The 21,201-nt window shown below is 41.0% G+C and overlaps 1 protein-coding gene across 8 annotated transcripts in view; it reads right to left on the reverse strand.

The window, feature by feature from the left end:
- Positions 1-15,024: 15,024 nt before the first annotated feature.
- Positions 15,025-21,201, reverse strand: part of CHRNA7 (cholinergic receptor nicotinic alpha 7 subunit) — a 135,674-nt gene continuing 129,497 nt past the window's right edge. For all 8 annotated transcript variants that reach the window (XM_077868780.1, XM_077868746.1, XM_077868793.1 and 5 more), the window contains one exon: positions 15,025-18,859. In XM_077868780.1, coding sequence (XP_077724906.1) covers positions 18,341-18,859 — 519 coding nt within the window. In that variant the 3' untranslated portion in view covers positions 15,025-18,340. The remainder of the gene's footprint in view (positions 18,860-21,201) is intronic.

Here is a 21,201-nt window from a genome sequence, read left to right on the forward strand (position 1 = left end):
GGGAGGGGATGCCCTCGGGCTCCCGGGGACACTAACAGCAACTGCGCGCCCAGGAGAGTGCGCCGAGCTCCCCAAGGGCTGCAGCGCGCACGGCGGGACCCGGAGCAGCTGGAGGGGCTCGGGCAGAGGAAGAGGCTCCGTGCGGAGGGGGCTGCGCGGTTCCAGGAGCAGCTCGGGGGGGCTCGGGCGGCGGCTCCGCGGAGGGGGCTGCGCGGCCCAGGAGTGCGAATCCACCAGCGCAGGCTCCGGAGCACAGGGCGCCCGGACACAGCCCAGGATCCGGCCTCCCCCGGGACAGGCAGAGGCCGGGAGGGCCCAGGACAGCGAGGACGCTCCTGCCCCAGCTGAGCAGATCAGCGGCCCCGCCCCGGAGCCTCCATGCCCTGCAGACCGAGAGCTCTGTAGTTCCTGCGGGGGCTGAATCCAGGTTTCCAGAGCTGCCCCGCCACTGGGGCTGTTCCTCCTGCGGCCTCACGGGGTAAACAACCCCCACTGAGCCCTGCACCAGGCAGGGGCACAGCAGCTCCCCCAAGTGCTAACACCTGAAAATCAGCACAACCGGCCCCTCCCCCAGAAGACCAGCTAGACGGACAACTTCCAGGAGAAGCCAAGGGACTTAAAGTACACAGAATCAGAAGATACTCCCCGGTGGTTCTTTTTTTTTGTTGTTTGTTTTTTTTTGTTTTGTTTTTTTTTGTTTTGCTTTTTCATTTGTTTCCTTCCCCCACCCCCTTTTGTTCTCCTTTCTTTTTCTTTCTCTTTTTCTTCTTTTTTTTTCTTTCCGTTTTTTTTTCTTCCTTTTTTTTTCTCTTTCTCTTTTCTTTCCTTCTTTCTCTCCTCTCTTTTTCTCTTTTTCCCAATACAACTTGCTTTTGGCCACTCTGCACTGAGCAAAATGACTAGAAGGAAAACCTCACCTCAAAAGAAAGAATCAGAAACAGTCCTCTCTCCCACAGAGTTACAAAATCTGGATTACAATTCAATGTCAGAAAGCCAATTCAGAAGCACTATTATACAGCTACTGGTGGCTCTAGAAAAAAGTATAAAGGACTCAAGAGACTTCATGACTGCAGAATTTAGAGCTAATCAGGCAGAAATTAAAAATCAATTGAATGAAATGCAATCCAAACTAGAAGTCCTAACGACGAGGGTTAACGAGGTGGAAGAACGAGTGAGTGACATAGAAGACAAGTTGATAGCAAAGAGGGAAACTGAGGAAAAAAGAGACAAACAATTAAAAGACCATGAAGATAGATTAAGGGAAATAAACGACAGCCTGAGAAATAAAAACCTACGTTTAATTGGGGTTCCCGAGGGCGCCGAAAGGGACAGAGGGCCAGAATATGTATTTGAACAAATGATAGCTGAAAACTTTCCTAATCTGGGAAGGGAAACAGGCATTCAGATCCAGGAAATAGAGAGATCCCCCCCTAAAATCAATAAAAACCGTTCAACACCTCGACATTTAATAGTGAAGCTTGCAAATTCCAAAGATAAAGAGAAGATCCTTAAAGCAGCAAGAGACAAGAAATCCCTGACTTTTATGGGGAGGAGTATTAGGGTAACAGCAGACCTCTCCACAGAGACCTGGCAGGCCAGAAAGGGCTGGCAGGATATATTCAGGGTCCTAAATGAGAAAAACATGCAACCAAGAATACTTTATCCAGCAAGGCTCTCATTCAAAATGGAAGGAGAGATAAAGAGCTTCCAAGACAGGCAGCAACTAAAAGAATATGTGACCTCCAAACCAGCTCTGCAAGAAATTTTAAGGGGGACTCTTAAAATTCCCCTTTAAGAAGAAGTTCAGTGGAACAGTCCACAAAAACAAGGACTGAATAGATATCATGATGACACTAAACTCATATCTCTCAATAGTAACTCTGAATGTGAACGGGCTTAATGGCCCCATCAAAAGGCGCAGGGTGTCAGACTGGATAAAAAAGCAGGACCCATCTATTTGCTGTCTACAAGAGACTCATTTTATTTTTTTTTTTATTTTTTTTTTTATTGGTGTTCAATTTACTAACATACAGAATAACACCCAGTGCCCGTCACCCATTCACTCCCACCCCCCGCCCTCCTCCCCTTCTACCACCCCTAGTTCGTTTCCCAGAGTTAGCAGTCTTTATGTTCTGTCTCCCTTTCTGATATTTCCCACACATTTCTTCTCCCTTCCCTTATTTTCCCTTTCACTATTATTTATATTCCCCAAATGAATGAGAACATATAATGTTTGTCCTTCTCCGACTGACTTACTTCACTCAGCATAATACCCTCCAGTTCCATCCACGTTGAAGCAAATGGTGGGTATTTGTCATTTCTAATAGCTGAGTAATATTCCATTGTATACATAAACCACATCTTCTTTATCCATTCATCTTTCGTTGGACACCGAGGCTCCTTCCACAGTTTGGCTATCGTGGCCATTGCTGCTAGAAACATCGGGGTGCAGGTGTCCCAGCGTTTCATTGCATTTGTATCTTTGGGGTAAATCCCCAACAGTGCAATTGCTGGGTCGTAGGGCAGGTATATTTTTAACTGTTTGAGGAACCTCCACACAGTTTTCCAGAGTGGCTGCACCAGTTCACATTCCCACCAACAGTGTAAGAGGGTTCCCTTTTCTCCACATCCTCTCCAACATTTGTTGTTTCCTGCCTTGTTAATTTTTCCCATTCTCACTGGTGTGAGGTGGTATCTCATTGTGGTTTTGATTTGTATTTCCCTGATGGCAAGTGATGCAGAGCATTTTCTCATGTGCATGTTGGCCATGTCTATGTCTTCTTCTGTGAGATTTCTGTTCATGTCTTTTGCCCATTTCATGATTGGATTGTTTGTTTCTTTGGTGTTGAGTTTAATAAGTTCTTTATAGATCTTGGAAACTAGCCCTTTATCTGTGGTCATCAAGACAGTGTGGTACTGGCACAAAAACAGACACATAGATCAGTGGAACAGAATAGAGAATCCAGAAGTGGACCCTGAACTTTATGGGCAACTAATATTCGATAAAGGAGGAAAGACTATCCATTGGAAGAAAGACAGTCTCTTCAATAAATGGTGCTGGGAAAATTGGACATCCACATGCAGAAGAATGAAACTAGACCACTCTCTTTCACCATACACAAAGATAAACTCAAAATGGATGAAAGATCTAAATGTGAGACAAGATTCCATCAAAATCCTAGAGAAGAACACAGGCAACACCCTTTTTGAACTCGGCCATAGTAACTTCTTGCAAGATACATCCACGAAGGCAAAAGAAACAAAAGCAAAAATGAACTATTGGGACTTCATCAAGATAAGAAGCTTTTGCACAGCAAAGGATACAGTCAACAAAACTCAAAGACAACCTACAGAATGGGAGAAGAGACTCATTTTAGACAGAAGGACACCTACAGCCTGAAAATAAAAGGTTGGAGAACCATTTACCATTCAAATGGTCCTCAAAAGAAAGCAGGGGTAGCCATCCTTATATCAGATAAACTAAAATTTACCCCAAAGACTGTAGTGAGAGATGAAGAGGGACACTATATCATACTTAAAGGATCTATTCAACAAGAGGACTTAACAATCCTCCGTATATATGCCCCGAATGTGGGAGCTGCCAAATATATCAATCAATTAATAACCAAAATTAAGACATACTTAGATAATAATACACTTATACTTGGTGACTTCAATCTAGCTCTTTCTACCCTCGATAGGTCTTCTAAGCACAACATCTCCAAAGAAACGAGAGCTTTAAATGATACACTGGACCAGATGGATTTCACAGATATCTACAGAACTTTACATCCAAACACAACTGAATACACATTCTTCTCAAGCACACATGGAACTTTCTCCAGAATAGACCACATATTGGGTCACAAATCGGGTCTGAACCGATACCAAAAGATTGGGATTGTCCCCTGCATATTCTCAGATCATAATGCCTTGAAATTAGAACTAAATCACAACAAGAAGTTTGGAAGGACCTCAAACACGTGGAGGTTAAGGACCATCCTGCTAAAAGATAAAAGGGTCAACCAGGAAATTAAGGAAGAATTAAAAAGATTCATGGAAACTAATGAGAATGAAGATACAACCGTTCAAAATCTTTGGGATGCTGCAAAAGCAGTCCTAAGGGGGAAATACATCGCAATACAAGCATCCATTCAAAAACTGGAAAGAACTCAAATACAGAAGCTAACCTTACACATAAAGGAGGTAGAGAAAAAACAGCAAATAGATCCTACACCCAAGAGAAGAAGGGAGTTAATAAAGATTCGAGCAGAACTCAACGAAATCGAGACCAGAAGAACTGTGGAACAGATCAACAGAACCAGGAGTTGGTTCTTTGAAAGAATTAATAAGATAGATAAACCATTAGCCAGCCTTATTAAAAAGAAGAGAGAGAAGACTCAAATTACTAAAATCATGAATGAGAAAGGAGAGATCACTACCAACACCAAGGAAATACAAACGATTTTAAAAACATATTATGAACAGCTATACGCCAATAAATTAGGCAATCTAAAAGACATGGACGCATTCCTGGAAAGCCACAAACTACCAAAACTGGAACAGGAAGAAATAGAAAACCTGAACAGGCCAATAACCAGGGAGGAAATTGAAGCAGTCATCAAAAACCTCCCAAGACACAAGAGTCCAGGGCCAGATGGCTTCCCAGGGGAATTTTATCAAACGTTTAAAGAAGAAACCATACCTATTCTCCTAAAGCTGTTTGGAAAGATAGAAAGAGATGGAGTACTTCCAAATTCGTTCTATGAGGCCAGCATCACCTTAATTCCAAAACCAGACAAAGACCCCACCAAAAAGGAGAATTACAGACCAATATCCCTGATGAACTTGGATGCAAAAATTCTCAACAAGACACTGGCCAATAGGATCCAACAGTACATTAAAAAAATTATTCACCATGACCAAGTAGGATTTATCCCTGGGACACAGGCTGGTTCAACACCCGTAAAACAATCAATGTGATTCATCATATCAGCAAGAGAAAAACCAATAACCATATGATCCTCTCATTGGATGCAGAGAAAGCATTTGACAAAATACAGCATCCATTCCTGATCAAAACTCTTCAGAGTGTAGGGATAGAGGGAACATTCCTCGACATCTTAAAAGCCATCTATGAAAAGCCCACAGCAAATATCATTCTCAATGGGGAAGCACTGGGAGCCTTTCCCCTAAGATCAGGAACAAGACAGGGATGTCCACTCTCACCACTGCTGTTCAACATAGTACTGGAAGTCCTAGCCTCAGCAATCAGACAACAAAAAGACATTAAAGGCATTCAAATTGGCAAAGAAGAAGTCAAACTCTCCCTCTTTGCCGATGACATGATACTCTACATAGAAAACCCAAAAGTCTCCACCCCAAGATTGCTAGAACTCATACAGCAATTCGGTAGCGTGGCAGGATACAAAATCAATGCCCAGAAGTCAGTGGCATTTCTATACTCTAACAATGAGACTGAAGAAAGAGAAATTAAGGAGTCAATCCCATTTACAATTGCACCCAAAAGCACAAGATACCTAGGAATAAACCTAACCAAAGAGGTAAAGGATCTATACCCTCAAAACTATAGAACACTTCTGAAAGAAATTGAGGAAGACGCAAAGAGATGGAAAAATATTCCATGCTCATGGATTGGCAGAATTAATATTGTGAAAATGTCAATGTTACCCAGGGCAATATACACGTTTAATGCAATCCCTATCAAAATACCATGGACTTTCTTCAGAGAGTTAGAACAAATTATTTTAAGATTTGTGTGGAATCAGAAAAGACCCCGAATAGCCAGGGGAATTTTAAAAAAGAAAACCTTATCTGGGGGCATCACAATGCCAGATTTCAGGGTGTACTACAAAGCTGTGGTCATCAAGACAGTGTGGTACTGGCACAAAAACAGACATATAGATCAGTGGAACAGAATAGAGAATCCAGAAGTGGACCCTGAACTTTATGGGCAACTAATATTAGATAAAGGAGGAAAGACTATCCATTGGAAGAAAGACAGTCTCTTCAATAAATGGTGCTGGGAAAATTGAACATCCACATGCAGAAGAATGAAACTAGACCACTCTCTTTCACCATACACAAAGATAAACTCAAAATGGATGAAAGATCTAAATGTGAAACAAGATTCCATCAAAATCCTAGAGAAGAACACAGGCAACACCCTTTTTCAACTCGGCCATAGTAACTTCTTGCAAGATACATCCATGAAGGCAAAAGAAACAAAAGCAAAAATGAACTATTGGGACTTCATCAAGATAAGAAGCTTTGGCACAGCAAAGGATACAGTCAACAAAACTAAAAGACAACCTACAGAATGGGAGAAGATATTTGCAAATGACGTATCAGATAAAGGGCTAGTTTCCAAGATCTAGAAAGAACTTATCAAACTCAACACCAAAGAAACAAACAATGCAATCATGAAATGGGCAAAAGACATGAAGAGAAATCTCACAGAGGAAGACATAGACATGGCCAACATGCACATGAGAAAATGCTCTGCATCACTTGCCATCAGGGAAATACAAATCAAAACCACAATGAGATACCACCTCACACCAGTGAGAATGGGGAAAATTAACAAGGCAGGGAGCAACAAATGTTGGAGAGGATGCGGAGAAAAGGGAACCCTCATACATTGTTGGTGGGAATGTGAACTGGTGAAGCCACTCTGGAAAACTGTGTGGAGGTTCCTCAAACAGTTAAAAATATACCTGCCCTACGACCCAGCAATTGCACTGTTGGGGATTTACCCCAAAGATACAAATGCAATGAAACGCCGGGACACCTGCACCCCAATGTTTATAGCAGCAATGGCCACGATAGCCAAACTGTGGAAGGAGCTTCGGTGTCCAACAAAAGATGAATGGATAAAGAAGATGTGGTTTATGTATACAATGGAATATTACTCAGCTATTAGAAATGACAAATACCCACCATTTGCTTCAACGTGGATGGAACTGGAGGGTATTATGCTGAGTGAAGTAAGTCAGTCGGAGAAGGACAAACATTATATGTTCTCATTCATTTGGGGAATATAAATAATAGTGAAAGGGAATATAAGGGAAGGGGGAAGAAATGTGTGGGAAATATCAGAAAGGGAGACAGAACGTAAAGATTGCTAACTCTGGGAAACGAACTAGGGGTGGTGGAACGGGAGGAGGGCGGGGGGTGGGAGTGAATGGGTGATGGGCACTGGGGGTTATTCTGTATGTTAGTAAATTGAACACCAATAAAAAATAAATTAAAAAAAATAAAAATAAAAAATGTGATGATTTTTAAATGATCCAAAAAAGTTCATTTCAAAGATGATATCAAAATAGACCTGCCCTACAACCCAGCAATTGCACTATTGGGTATTTACCCCAAAGATACAGATGTAATGAAACGCCAGGACACCTGCACCCCGATGTTTCTTTTTTTTTCACCCCGATGTTTCTAGCAGCAATGTCCACAATAGCCAAACTGTGGAAGGAGCCTCAGTGTCCATCGAACGATGAATGGATAAAGAAGATGTGGTTTATGTATACAATGGAATATTACTCAGCCATTAGAAACGACAAATACCCACCATTTGCTTCAACGTGCATGGAACTGGAGGGTATTATGCTGAGTGAAATAAGTCAATCGGAGAAGGACAAACATTATATGGTCTCATTCATTTGGGGAATATAAATAATAGTGAAAGGGAATAGAAGGGAAGGGAGAAGAAATGGGTAGGAAATATCAGAAAGGGAGACAGAACATGGAAGACTCAACTCTGGGAAATGAACTAGGGGTGGTGGAAGGGGAGGAGGGTGGGGGGTGGGGGTGAATGGGTGACGGGCACTGAGGGGGGCACTTGACGGGATGAGCATTGGGTGTTATTCTGTATGTTGGCAAATTGAACACCAATAAAAAATAAATTTATTAATAAATAAATAAATAAATAAATAAATAAATAAATAAATAACAAAAGGGAATGTAAAAAAGAATCCTACATATCAAATCATGGATTGCTGTTAAAGTTTGTTGAGAAGAATATTTAGAGCCCAAAGTACTCATATGATTAAATCATAATTAATGAAGATAAATGAACTAGCTATATACTGAATGAGTTAGAACACCAGTAAAATAAACAATACAAAGAAAAGAAAAGCTACAACATGGATGAACCTTGAGGACATTATGATAAGTGAAATAAGACAGTCACAGAATGACAAATACCATACAACTATACTTACATAAGTTACCTAAAATAATAAAATTCATAGAGGCAGACTGGCATGGTGACTGCCAGAATCTAGGGATATGGGAAGTGGGGAGTCAGTACAGAGCTGGGTGTAGAGTTTCAATTTTGCAAGATGAAAAGAATTCTGGTGATGGGTGGCGGTGATGGTTGCACAACAATGTGAATGCCCATAATGCCTCTGACATGTACACTTAAAAATGGTTAAAATTATAAATTCTATGTTGTGTATATTTTAGCACAATTAAATATATATATATATAATTTTCTAAAAAGATAAGATAAATTTCAAGATTTACTATAAAGCCATAGTAATCATGACAGTGTGGTACTCATAAAGTAACAGAATAGAATGGAGAACTCTGAAGACACCCAATGAAACAGAACATAGAGCCCAGTAATAGACACATAAAAATATAGTCAACTGATTTTTGACAGAGGATCAAAGGCAATTCAGTGGGAAAGGACAGATTTGGTTTTTGTTTTGTTTTGTTTTGATTTGGTTTGAGGGGGGAGGGTAAAGGGAGAGGGAGAAAGAGAATATTAAGCCAGCTCTGTGCTATGTGGGAGCCTGACTCAGGGCTCTATCTCACAACCCTGAGATCATGACCTGAGCTTAACTGACTGAGCCACACAGGCACCTGGGGAAAGGATAGGGGGTTTTTTGTTTGTTTTGTTTTGTTTTGTTTTGTTTAACAAATGATGCTGGAGCGACTGAACATCCATATGCAATATAATGGAGCAAACAGTATTTTCAATAAATGGTTCTGAAACAACTGTATATCCATATGCAAATACACACACACACACACACACACACCCTAGATACAGACTTTACACTGTCCGAAAAATTAACTCAAAATGGATTACAGGCCTAAACATAAAACACAAAATTATAAAACTCCTAGAGGATAATGTAGCAGAAAACCTAGATGATCTTAAGTATGGAAATGACTCTATATACAACAGCAAAGGCATGATCCTTGAAAGAAATAATTGATAGACTTCATTTAAATGGAAACCTTCTGCTCTGTGAAAGACAATGAAAAGACAAATCATAGGTTGGAAGAAAATATTTGAAAAACATATCTGATAAAGGTCTGTGATCCAATATATACAAAGAACTGTTAAAACTCAAGAAGAAGGAAACAAACAACTTAATTAAAAAATAGACCAAAGTCCTTAAAAAATACTCCATCAAAGAAGAAGAGATATAGCAAGTAAGCATATTGAAAGAGCTCCACATCATGTGCCACCAGGGAAATGATAACGAGATATCATTATACATCCATTAAATGGCCAAAATATGGAATATTGACAACACCGAATTCTGGAAAGGAAAGGAAGTAACAGAAACTCTGATTCACTGCAGGTGTTAATGCAAAATGCATTCCACTCTGTAAGAGCATTTCTTACAAAACTTAATATATTCTTTACCATAAGACCCAGCTATCACACTTCTTGGTATTTACTCAAAGGAGTTGACATGTTATTTCCAAATGAAAATCTGCACATAGGTGTTTATAGCATTTTTATTCATAATTGTCAAAACTTGGAAGCAACCAAAATGTCCTTCAGTAAGTGAATGGATAAATAAACTGTGACACAACCAGACAATGAAATATTATTCACCTGTAAAAAGAAATGAGTTATCAAGCTATGAAAGACACGGAGAAGCCCTAAATGGATATTACTAAGCAGTCAATCTGAGAAGGTTATATACAGTATGATTCCAATTATATGGCATTTTAGAAAAACAAAAAATTATGGAGACAAGGATCAGTGGTTGCCAGAGGCTGAGGGGGTGAGGGGATAAATAGGTAGAGCACAGTTTTAGGGCAGTGAAACTGTTCAGTGTGTTACTATATCATGGATACATGATACATATCTGTCCAAGCTCAATAGCTTGGTCAATGTGTGGCCTAGTGCTCCTGGAGAGGGTGGCTGGGTCCCTCTGCAGACATTCACCCAGTACCAAGGGGCAGTCAAGGCTGTAGCTTGGTGTCTGAGGAGTCTAATGTCCTGGAAACTGGAGGGGGCACCAGCGACCAACACATCTGCATCCGGAATGTCTGCTCTGGGGCCTGCCTGAGTGCTGTGGATGCTCAATCCCAGGTGTGCTCCATCCTCTGCTCTTCCCACTACTAGGAGCTTGTATCCAGCCATGGCTTCACCCGCTTCACCCAGAACCAGTTGGTTATTTGGAGATACCCAACCATGGCCACGGTGGCTGAGCTTAAAGGTCACACTGCCTGGGTCCTCAGTCTTACCATGAGCCCAGACGGGGCCACCGTGGCATCAGCGGCCGCAGATGAGACCCTGCGGCTATGGTGCTGCTTTGACTTGGATCCGCACGACAGCGGGAGCGGGAGAAGGCCAGTGCAGCCAAGAGCAGCCTCATCCACCAAGGCGTCCGTTGAGGATCAACTCATCACCCCGGTGTTTTGTTTTTATTTTTTATTTTTCTAGTAAAGTCATGGCTCCTTCTCTAAAAAAAAAAATGTGTAACATCAAGAATGAACCTTAAAGTAAACAGTAGGCTTTGGGTGGCTGGCAGGGGGTGTTGATAATGGGGGAGTCTGTGCATGTATGTGGATGGGGGGTATATGAGAACTCTCTGTACCCTTCCCAGTTTTTCTGTACCTAAAGCTGCTCTAAAAATAAACTTAAATATAAAAAAATAAAAATAATAGTAGAAGGACTAAAATATTAAAAAGAGAAGGAGAACTTTAAGAATTACAAAACATAGCAGTAGGATTTGTTGATGGGCAGTATTTGTTAGTAGGTAAATTCTTAAAAATACAACACAGCAAAGGAGGGACTGGTAATAAGGTTTTTGGAGAAAAAACTTAAATTTAAGGAGAATATATAATTTAAATGAGACACTGGAGAGTCAGGAAAGGTTGAAGAAGTGGGCAGAATTGTGGAATATTGTGCACTCCTGTGATTTCTAAAATGGGATGTACTGAAGATACAATGATGTTTGACCACAAGAGTTCAAAAAGACTGAAACTGTGGACAGTACCAACCTCTCCCCAGGTGTGAGACATCAGTACCCCTCCTCCATATTATGATAAGCTCTGATATTAGAAAATCAAACCCATATGCAAATTAAATACATGGTAATTAGATAAAGAGCCATGAGCAGTGAGGTCAAGTCTCGGGAAGATTGGGGAGTGTTTGGGTCAGAAAGAATTAGTAATGAGAGGTATTAAATTATGTGAGAAAGGGCTACTTCCAGAGGCCTGTGCCTCAAGATGGCTTCTGGTTAAAGCTTTAAATCAGTCTGTCCTCCAATTAACTGAGGTCATCACATCAGTAGAATGACTAGTCACATGTGCCACATTTGTGCTGCCTGGCCTGGTTTGACTCTCTCTAGCTCCTAGTGCCAAGTGAAGCTCCTGTCCTTGCCCCAGACGCCAGTGCGGAAGGTGGCTCTTCCCAGCTGTTGCTCCCCTTGCACAGTGTTCAAGCTGTCCCAGGACAGATCAAGTCAGGACAAAGCTAAGAGGGACTGTAGCTCCCCCAAACTGATGCAAATGTCTAAGTGTTTGGTGTCTGAAAATACAAAAACAAAATCCTTGGCAGGTCGTATCAATAAAAACAGAAGAAAGAAGAGGTGTACATGATTAGAAATGAAAAACTGAAAAGTAGCCATGAATGCAGAGGAAACTGAAATACCCTAAGTGCGATGTATTATAAAAATTACGCATATATGTTGAAAAAAATGGAGTGTAATTCATTTTCTTAAAAAAAATATGTAACTAAAGTTGACTCCAAAAGTGCTTGATAACCTAACCTGCCCAATGGGAGTAATTCAGAAACATATCAGTGGATGCCCAGACAGCCCTCAGGTGAGTTCTTTTACACTTAAGAAAACCAAGTAACTGGAGATTAATAGAGATTCTGCTGCCAAAAAAGCAGCAGAATGATTAATCTCAAAGATCAATGTTAATAGGAAAAATCACAAGTAGGGATCATCTCAGGAACATAACAGCAGTTTGGTCTTAAAGAATCTATTAATATAATACAACATACTACTAGAGCAAAGGGGAAAACCTCCTGATCATCTCCATGGATACTGAGAGGCTGTGACAATAATCTAACATCTACATTTTCCCCAGAAAGCCTTAATAGTTTGAGACTAAGCAGATACTTTTTTATTATGACAAGGAAAATACATGTCTTCATATAAGTTGAACGGTGAGACACTGAACCATCCCATTAATGTCAGGAGTAAAATAGGTATGCCACCTGAATCATTATTATTTGATACTGTTCTCAAGTGCAATTGCCTAAGGGAAATTATTGGAAAGGAGAAGGCAAAAGAAAACCTTAGAAACAATAAGAAAATACAATTAAAGTGGTTGATTATGACATTAATATACAAAATCAACTACATCCTATACATCCAGTTAGCAAATAAAATGCAAGAAATCATCCCATTGAAAATGGTAGCCAAACAATAAACGATCTAGAACTAGACAAGAAATTCATAGGACCTATCTGAACAAAACCATAAAAATCTACCAAGTGGCATAAAATTATATTTGAATACAAGCCTTGACTGCAGCATTCTTGAATCAGAAAACTCATATATAAACTCATTGTGACCTCAATGAGGGAGGCAAACCAAGAGAGTCTCTTAACTACAGGAAACAAACTGGGGGTTGCTGGCAGGGAGGTGAGTGGGGGCATGTGGTAACTCGGTAATGGGCATTGAGGAGAGCATGTGATATCATGATGAATTACTGAACTCTAGATCTGAAACTAATGATGTTCTCTATGTTAGCTAATTGAATTTATTTTTATTTTTTTAATTGACCTTAATTTTTTAATAATAAATTTATTTTTTATTGGTGTTCAATTTGCCAACATACAGAATAACACCCAGTGCTCATCCCGTCAAGTGCCCCCCTCAGTGCCTGTCACCCATTCACCCCCACCCCCTGCCCTCCTTCCCTTCCACCACCCCTAGTTCATTTCCCAGAGTTAGGAGTCTTCCATGTTCTGTCTCCCTTTCTGATATTTCCTACCCATTTCTTCTCCCTTCCTTTCTATTCCCTTTCACTATTATTTATATTCCCCAAATGAATGAGACTATATAATGTTTGTCCTTCTCCGATTGATTTATTTCACTCAGCATAATACCCTCCAGTTCCATCCACGTTGAAGCAAATGGTGGGTATTTGTCGTTTCTAATAGCTGAGTAATATTCCATTGTATACATAAACCACATCTTCTTCATCCATTCATCTTTCAATGGACACCGAGGAGGCTCCTTCCACAGTTTGGCTATTGTGGACATTGCTGCTAGAAACATCGGGGTGCAGGTGTCCTGGCGTTTCATACATCTGTATCTTTGGGGTAAATCTCCAACAGTGCAATTGCTGGGTCGTAGGGCAGGTCTATTTTTAACTCTTTGAGGAACCTCCACACAGTTTTCCAGAGTGGCTGCACCAGTTCACATTCCCACCAACAGTGTAAGAGGGTTCCCTTTTCTCTGCATCCTCTCCAACATTTGTGGTTTCCTGCCTTGTTAATTTTCCCCATTCTCACTGGTGTAAGGTGTTATCTCATTGTGGTTTTGATTTGTATTTCCCTGATGGCAAGTGATGCAGAGCATTTTCTCATGTGCGTGTTGGCCATGTCTATGTCTTCCTCTGTGAGATTTCTCTTCATGTCTTTTGCCCATTTCATGATTGGATTGTTTGTTTCTTTGCTGTTGAGTTTAATAAGTTCTTTATAGATCTTGGAAATTAGCCCTTTATCTGATACATCATTTGCAAATATCTTCTCCCATTCTGTAGGTTGTCTTTTAGTTTTGTTGACTGTATCCTTTGCTGTGCCAAAGCTTCTTATCTTGATGAAGTCCCAATAGTTCATTTTGGCTTTTGTTTCTTTTGCCTTCGTGGATGTATCTTGTAAGAAGTTACTGTGGCCGAGTTCAAAATGGGTGTTGCCTGTGTTCTCCTCTAGGATTTTGATGGATTCTTGTCTCACATTTAGATCTGCCATCCATTTTGAGTTTATCTTTGTGTATGGTGCAAGAGAGTGGTCTAGTTTCATTCTTCTGCATGTGGATGTCCAATTTCCCCAGCACCATTTATTGAAGAGACTGTTTCTTCCAGTGGATAGTCTTTCCTCCTTTATCGAGTATTAGTTGACCATAAAGTTCAGGGTCCACTCCTGGATTCTCTATTCTGTTCCATTGATCTATGTGTCTGTTTTTGTGCCAGTACCACACTGTCTTGATGACCACAGCTTTGTAGTACAACCTGAAATCTGGCATTGTGATGCCCTCAGCTATGGTTTTCTTTTTTAAAATTCCCCTGGCTATTCGGCATGTTTTCTGATTCCACACAAATCTAAAATAATTTGTTTAAATTAAAAAATGTGTATGAGAGACGGAGAGAGAAAAAGTGGAAGGATGAGGCAAGAAGTGTTGAGGGGATGGTTGAGTTGAAAATATTGATATTCATATGAAAATTTGATATTACCCTGAACAAGGCTTCAGAAACTAAAGGCATTTACAGAGAGACAAATTAATTAGAAATAGCCCTAAAACACTTATAGGGATTTAGTTTACAAACTAGGTGGCATTTTGAAAAAAATGGGGAAATGATTAACTGTATTACAGGGATACACTATTACATACTTTTTGGCACAACTGACTAACCATTTGGAGAGGAAAAAAAGATGCATTTTTGCCATTTTCTGCAGTAAATGAATTCCAAGGAGTTAAAAGATGTAAACAAGTGAAACCATAAGAATTTAGAAGAAAATATGAGTACATTTATTTATAACCTTAGAATGGAGAAGGCCTTTTAAAACTGGAAACAAATCCCAGGATCTACCAAGGCAAATATGGATAAATTGACAACATAAAACTTTAAACTTTCTATATGCTAAGAAATAACCAAATCAATAAATAACATCAAAAGATAAATAAATAAAAATATTTTCTAAACAAATTGGAATATTTTCAAGATATAAGAAAATTTCCAAAGTACACAGGCAAATTTATTAAGAAAAAGCCAAATAATCCAAAATTATGTAAAAGACATACATTTACAAAAACTGAAATTTCTAAAATATATCTGAAAGATATTCATTCATAATAAAATGAACTAAATCAGAATAACACTGCAATATAATTTTTCACCAGATTGGGAAAAAAATTAAGTTTGATAATACCCAGTACTGAGAAAGTTGAGTAATTGGCCTTTTCATTATACTTTTGTAGGTATATCCATTGATCAGTATTTGGAGGGTAATCTGGCAATATCTACCAAAACATTAAATGCACATAGCCTTAAATCCAGCAATTCTACTTCCACCTTAGAATTTATACCAAGATATGGTCATAAAAGTATGCTAAGATATAAATCAAGGATGCTAATTACAGATTTGTATATAAAAATAAAAACTGGAAATACTCTATATGTTAATTAATAGACTAACCAAAGAAATTATGTGCACCAAGACAATGGAATGGTAAGCAGCTATTAAGAAGAATGAGGTAGATCTTTATATGTTGTTATGGAAGGATAAAACACTAAGTGTAGAAAGCAAAATGTAGAGAGCTGTGCATAGCGTGAGCTGTAGTAAAGGAGTCTCTCTTCATGTTCCCTTTCTCCCCCTTCTGGCCTCCTCCTTTTCTTTTTCTTCCTTTCTGGAAATGCCCCCCAGTCCCCAGAAGCTCTTTCACTGGTAGCCCCTGTAGCCATTAACACTTTTCTTATTACATGTGCATCTTCTCCTTATTATTATTTTTTTAAATGGCAGAGTATTATTTGAGTGGTCAACATATAAACTACTTTTGTTTGCTTTTTAAAATATTTTTCTGTATAAAATACAAAATCAAAAAGGTTTTTTTTTCAAGAAAAAATGTTGTAGGGATTCATTTTGCAGTAGTAATAAGAAATGAAGCATTCTCTTTTTATCAAAACACTTCTACCTGTGTCTACAATAGACAGAAAAGAGAAAAAAGACTGTGCATTGTTCATCTGTCCCATGTAGAATGGGTGAACTCTGAGGACAACCCCGCTCCAAAGGGCATGATGCTAGAATGCCCTAACTTATCAGCCTTCTTGTCGTAAACAAGGTTTTAAACACTTTACTGCACACTCAGTGCTTAAGTGCCCCCACCCACACACACACAGCATGCACAAGCCTCCTTTCTCCTCAGTGCAAACAAATCTTCTCCGATTGACTTATTTCACTCAGCATAATACCCTCCAGTTTCATCCACGTTGAAGCAAATGGTGGGTATTTGTCACAAACAAATCCATGTGCATTACCCAGAAATGAGTGAAATAAATGGCTGGAGAAAGGTATGCAATTTTTTTGCTCTGAAAATCTAATCTCCCTCATAATATACCGATCTCAGGGGTTAGAAGCAAATTAAGGAACCCCAAGAGCTCCAAGCCTTCTGTAGTTTCGAGCTCTGATCTGTTACTAGATGAAACAACAGAACAGGAGAGATTTTGTTGTGTCTCCCTCTAATCTCATTAAAAAATAAGAAGACTGGGAAGAGGCAGAGTGATCAGTATCAGCTAGATAATGTAAGTGGAGAACTGTGTCACCATATGGGTTTAAAATATCAGAAAGGGGGACAGAACATGAAAGACTCCTAGCTCTGGGAAGCGAACTAGGGGTGGTGGAAGGGGAGGTGGGCGGGGGGTGGGGGTGACTGGGTGGCGGGCACTGAGGGGGCACTTGACGGGATGAGCACCGGGTGTTATTTTGTATGTTGACAAATTGAACACCAATAAAAATAAATTTATTAAAAAATAAAAAAAATTAAATTTTCCCTTGCTTTCAAAATGCTTATCTCCAATGAATCTACCTGTTCAAGCCATCTTTCTTGGCTAAAGCTGGGGTAGTTGAGCTGTGGGAAAGCAGATCCCTAAATGCAAGAGACTGAGTTACTGGTTGTACAGCCTGCCAGCCCCTCCTGCTGCCTTCCACTGGCATTTCATCCAGGAAACCACTGGCCACATCATCTCCTTCCCAGTTCCTGTCATACAAGGAACCAGAAGAGGTCCCAGACTCTGCCCCCTGGCCTTGATACATAAAGAAAAGCATAGCATACTTTCACTTTATGTTGTGCATTTGTATGTACCCACACATTTATTCTAAGACTAATCAACTCTAGTACATGAGAAGCATCTAATAAATTATTAAAACAAAACAAAACATATAGCTGATTTAATTTAACTTTAGCTATTACATTGGGCTGATAATTCTAATAGAACTCTATTTGTCCTTTGGGTTTTTCAGAATAGAGCGAAGTCAATTCCCCAGTGTCTGAGGGTAGCACAGGAAGTGTGGAAGTCACCTGGGATCTCAGAAATCCCTCTGACTTGCCCAGAGCTGGTCCTAGTTCAGAATCAACACATATCTGTGTCCTCCATGATTCCCCCCACAGGGTAGGTTGGCAGAAATCAGGCTGGTAAAAGCACAATGTCCAAGGCCAACTATCTCTCTCTCTTAAAATGTAGGAACAGTGTAAAATTGTTTCTGTCTGCCATGTCTGGTAGAGGAAAACAAAATCTGAATTGCAGAAAAAAACAACAGGTTTTAAGTTTTAGTTTTGTTTCCTTTTACCAATTATTTGAATGAATCTAGTGAGTGTGGTTTATTACTATTACTACTTTCAATCTAGGTTTATAAACAGGCAAAAGCATATGCTGAATTTTCATGTAGACTCTCTTGGCAAGTGACATGCAGGCATGCAACCAACTGTACAGGTCTCCCCTGGCAGTCCTGAGCCAACCGGACTTCTCTGAAGGGCTCACCAGACTTTGGAAAATGGGAAAAATGACCTCTCGGTGGTGCTGGTGACCCCATGGACGTCCCAAGAATATCAAGTAGACCATCTGAGAGGATTAAAAAAAAAGCGTGCTGAGATCCTATTACTGAAAATAACAAGGTAATTCTAATTAACATGACTAGCAGCAAGCGCAACGGGTAAATCAGCATCCTCACGTCTAGTGTGGCTGTGGGATTAGCACCCCAAATTCTCCCCAAGCCAACTGCATCGCCTGTCTGTGCTTTTCCTACATGCTGGGGATCAGGACCAGGTTAAGCAAAGTCTTTGGATACTGCCTCGACGAAGTTTGGAGCTGACATCAGGATGCCGATGGTGCAGATGATGGTGAAGACAGAAAAGGCCATGAGACACAGGCGGTCCACCACGCAGGCCGCGAACTTCCACTCACTGCAGATGGCATCACTCTCGTCCTGGCAGCGGAAGCGGTTGGCGATGTATCGGATCTCCTCTAGGATCTTGACCAGATCCGGGTCTCCCTCCGAGGGCTGCCCGCCATGCAGGAGGTGCTCGTCGTGCGTGGGGGAGCAGGCCATGCGGCCACACACGACACCGGAGTCGGGGGTGGGGGCACAGTGCACACCATCCAGGCCACGGAAGCCGATGTAGAGCAGGTTGCCATTGGTGGTAGGCGGCCCTGCCACTGCACTCATCTCCACACTGGCCAGGCTGCAGCGGCGCTGCTTATGCTGGCAGGCTGGCCGCACCTTGTCTTCCCCCGGCCTCTTCATGCGCAGGAACCATGCGCACCAGTTCAGAAGGATGACTCTGGTCTGGGGAGACAACAGGGCAGTTAGGGGTGGACAGGAAGTGAGCATCAGCTGATCCTGATCCCAGCCCTACTAGGTGGATCCTGGGAGTGACAGGCCCCCACCACTTCCCAGGTGAGCCTACACAGGCAAGCAGTGCCAATCAATGCCTTACAATGGTTGAGTCACATGTGAGCCTAGAGTAAATCAACGCAGGAAGTCATCCTACAGATGAGCTGAATTCTCAGTGGCAGACAGGCTGTAGTCTCAGGGCAGACAGGCATGTCGGAGGAGAGGGCTAGCTTGCAGAAAGAGCCCTGCCTGAGCTGTGTGAACAAGACAAGTCACTTTCTCTTTCTAGTCTTTCCTCATCTGTAACTAGCGTCCATCATACCTAAGTGCCAGTGAGGTACCCTGGTATGTCATGGCACTCTTATAGGGGCACACCCCTGGAGATTTAAAATTGTTTCAAGGGCAACCCTATGATACCTATCAGATGCTGCATGATCCCCTAGCTGGGGCAGTTCAAACTATAACATCAGGTCCCTTGCAATGATAGCATATCATTGCAAAGCAGGTTTTTGTTGTCCTGATCAAAAGCAAGTGCCAGGGGATCCCTGGGTGGGTCAGCGGTTTAGTGCCTGCCTTTGGCCCAGGGCGCAATCCTGGAGTCCCGGGATCGAGTCCCACATCGGGCTCCCGGCATGGAGCCTATTTCTCCCTCCTCCTGTGTCTCTGCCCCCCCCCATGTCTATCATAAATAAATAAATCAATATTTAAAAAACAAAACAAAAGCAAGTGCCAAGAATGTCAATGTGGAACAGAAAATGAGGGTGCGTGTGCTGTACCAACAGGTGCCAAGTGGCCAGTCATAAGTACTTATTAAGTCGTTTTGACTAATGTAATAAAGAAAGCCATTAGGTATTTCTTTTGCCTTAGGGGCTATGAAAAAAATCCTTGAGACACTGAAGGTGCTGTGAACCAGGGAAGTTTGGGAACCTTCAGCCTGATTCATTAGGCTGCAGTGGAGACTAAGATGATATGCGGGAAAGTACTTGGAAAAATATAAAGCAGGAGCTGGCAGACTTATGGACCACATAATAAAGTCCATAAGGCCTCTTATGCAACTACTTAGTTCCACTAATAAAGTACAAATTAGTCATGAAAACATGTGAAGAAGCAAGCGTGGCTTTTTTCTGGTAACATTTTATTTGCAAAAGCAGCTCGCAGGCTGCATATCACTGCTGGGGCCACAGTTTGCCAATCTCCGGTTTGAAGTGCTTTATCAACATACATTGCCTACTTGCATAGAAGACACTGGAGAGAAATCACTGAGATTTCTTATTTTTCCCTCTAATGAAAAGAAAGAGCCATGTGAGGCCATGATCCAGGTCAAAAAAAAAATTTGCAAGCTTATTTAGACAAGTATATGAAAAGTGTGCCCTTTCCCTGAGATTACCCAGATAATGGTTTTAATTTTGATTTATGATTGTGGGTGAATTCCATGAGCAACACAACAAATATGTTTCCCACCTGCAAGTACAGGCAGTAAGTTGTGAAGTTCATGTCTGTAGCACTTTTTAATGGCATCTTATCAGAGATAACTGCAGTAGACCAGTCTGGAGACAAGCAATGAAAAGAAGGCGAAAGAGCAAGTTCACTGCAGCTGTAAAGAGAACTGGGTGATGGGCATTAAGGAGGGCACATGATGTGATGAGCACTGGGTGTTCTAGGCAACTGATGAATTACTGAACTCTACATCTGAAACTAATGATGTACTGTATGTTGGCTAATTGAATTTAATTTTTTTTTAAAAGATAACCCTTTGTTCACAGCAGATAGCATTCTATATATATGTTGCCTACACCCTATGGACAAACCTCCAGAGCCTGGAAAAGCCTGTCTGCGTACCCAGGAGGATTTTCCATGATCAGTAAGGAACAGGAACAAACACATGGCCTCACATGAATCCAAAGGTCAGTCTGGCCTTCCACAGGAGTCTCAGAATACATGCCATCTCACTTGGGCCTCTCAGGGGCTCTGAGTATAATGAGTATATGAGTAAGTATAATGCCTCCACCCATTTTACAGATAAAGAAACTGAGGCTTCAAAAACCGTAATAAATTGGCTCAAGGTCTTATTGTAAGCAAGTCACCTATATCTTTAGGCTGCCACAGCTCATTTAAAGAGTCTATGAAGTGTTCTTCAAAACTCCTGTGACTCTAGCCCATGCCCCACTTCAAAGGCACTGGAAGATTGGACCAGAGCTCAAAGGAATACGTTGGGCAATGAGTGCGTCTTAACCCAGGGGTAGCTGTACACATGGAGTGTGTGTGTGTATTGGGGGAAAGGGTCTGTGCATACC

The sequence above is a fragment of the Canis aureus genome, chromosome 2 (assembly GCF_053574225.1).
Source record: "Canis aureus isolate CA01 chromosome 2, VMU_Caureus_v.1.0, whole genome shotgun sequence".
In the NCBI taxonomy this organism is placed as follows: Eukaryota; Metazoa; Chordata; class Mammalia; order Carnivora; family Canidae; genus Canis; species Canis aureus.